The sequence below is a fragment of the Galeopterus variegatus genome, unplaced genomic scaffold (assembly GCF_000696425.1).
Source record: "Galeopterus variegatus unplaced genomic scaffold, G_variegatus-3.0.2 Scaffold16941, whole genome shotgun sequence".
In the NCBI taxonomy this organism is placed as follows: Eukaryota; Metazoa; Chordata; class Mammalia; order Dermoptera; family Cynocephalidae; genus Galeopterus; species Galeopterus variegatus.
Window position 1 is genome coordinate 26,445 of NW_007743052.1, and position 1,492 is coordinate 27,936.

The 1,492-nt window shown below is 32.2% G+C and overlaps 1 protein-coding gene across 1 annotated transcript in view; it reads right to left on the bottom strand.

Annotated features, from left to right (window-relative positions):
- Positions 1-1,211, bottom strand: part of LOC103582604 (nucleoside diphosphate kinase 7-like) — a gene marked incomplete at both ends in the record, with an annotated part of 18,312 nt that extends 17,101 nt beyond the window's left edge. The window contains 1 exon segment of the mRNA XM_008564152.1: positions 1,101-1,211. Coding sequence (XP_008562374.1) covers positions 1,101-1,211 — 111 coding nt within the window.
- Positions 1,212-1,492: the final 281 nt, after the last annotated feature.

Genomic DNA, 1,492 nt, shown 5'->3' on the forward strand with positions numbered 1-1,492 from the left:
TAGATATCCAGGAACAAATGATTTCTTGAAGCAGTGAGAAGACACCTGACCAAAAACAGACCAAAAAACTTGTGTAATAACATAAGAACATTACAGGAGCCAGCTCTGACTGACTGCTACATTCATGCACTCAGTGCTACTGTGTCACACTCGGCCAACCACAGTGTGATCCCAGGGAAAACAGGTCTCTGCCCTAATAGATGCCCCACCTCCCATCTTCATCCTCTGGAATGTTTTAGTCTTTGTGTCGCCTACTTGGTAAGAAATTTTTTTAAAAAATAAGTGCCCCAAATCATGCAAAGATCATGTGTATTTTTTCCCCCTGACAAGCTCTCTAAAAATACTGAAGAAAAGGTTCTCCCCATCCTCTATTCTTTGTTTGGACATTGTAAATATTTTCCTTGTTGTTCTCAAAGTAGAAAAACTTTTAGCATAGGGATGAAATTACTCACTTTGTGATAGAAAGGACTAAATAGGATGAGTAAGTCTTATTTTCACTAAATAACTTAGAAAATATCTAGTCAGATAGGACAGATTGATTTTCAGAGCAGTAAGTAGATATCTTTACCTATTATACATACAAGGGCACTTCAAAAAGTTCATGGAAAAATACAATTGAAAGATAATATAAATCTTTACACGACATTTTTGAAGTACCCTCATATTAAGAGGAGCTAAAAGTAAACATTTCCAAATGCATCATTTTGGTGAATATCGACAATAACAGTCCCTTGTCAAAAAGAAATAATGAGACACTCATGCCCTCTTCTATCATTTTTATATAGTGTTTTATACTTGTTATACGAAGAAGAGATGATATTTATCAAGCATTGGTGTTACAAAAGCAGATGGGGCTATGAAAGACAATAAATAGTTAAATGACATGTGCAATTTGACAGCTCCTAATTGCTTAGAGTTTGATGATTATTTATACATCTGATTACTTGATGTCTTGTTTTTCTCATTCTGATAAGATTACGATTCTATTCTTTGCCATTCAGTGGGAGGTTTTTTAAAAATTTTAAACAATGACATAAAAGAAGATGATTTTTTATAAAATGAACCAGACTTTACATAACTGAAAATTATCAACAAATTACCTTGAAAGCATCATCATTTTGAGTTTGGTTATGGTAAATCCAGCTTTGTTTATTATTTCAATTATTTCTCCAATCTTTGATACTGTGTCTGGTTTAATCAGGGCTAATGTTCTGTAAAGAAATAAAGAATATAGGTTTGAAAAAAAGAAAGTTCAGGAATTCCTACTTATAATTCCCAAGCAGTGGTAGTTTCCTTCACAATCATCCTAGATCCTGAATCATCAAAATTATTTATATAAAGAAGTGTATTAAAGATGTCTCTTAAAAACTTATACAAAATAAGTTTACCATTCTTACCAAGGAAATCAAAATTAGGTACCCAATCAAAAAAAAAAAAAAAAGCTTAGGGAAAACATTAAATGGTTTTGAATATGCCCCAATTTAAAAAACAC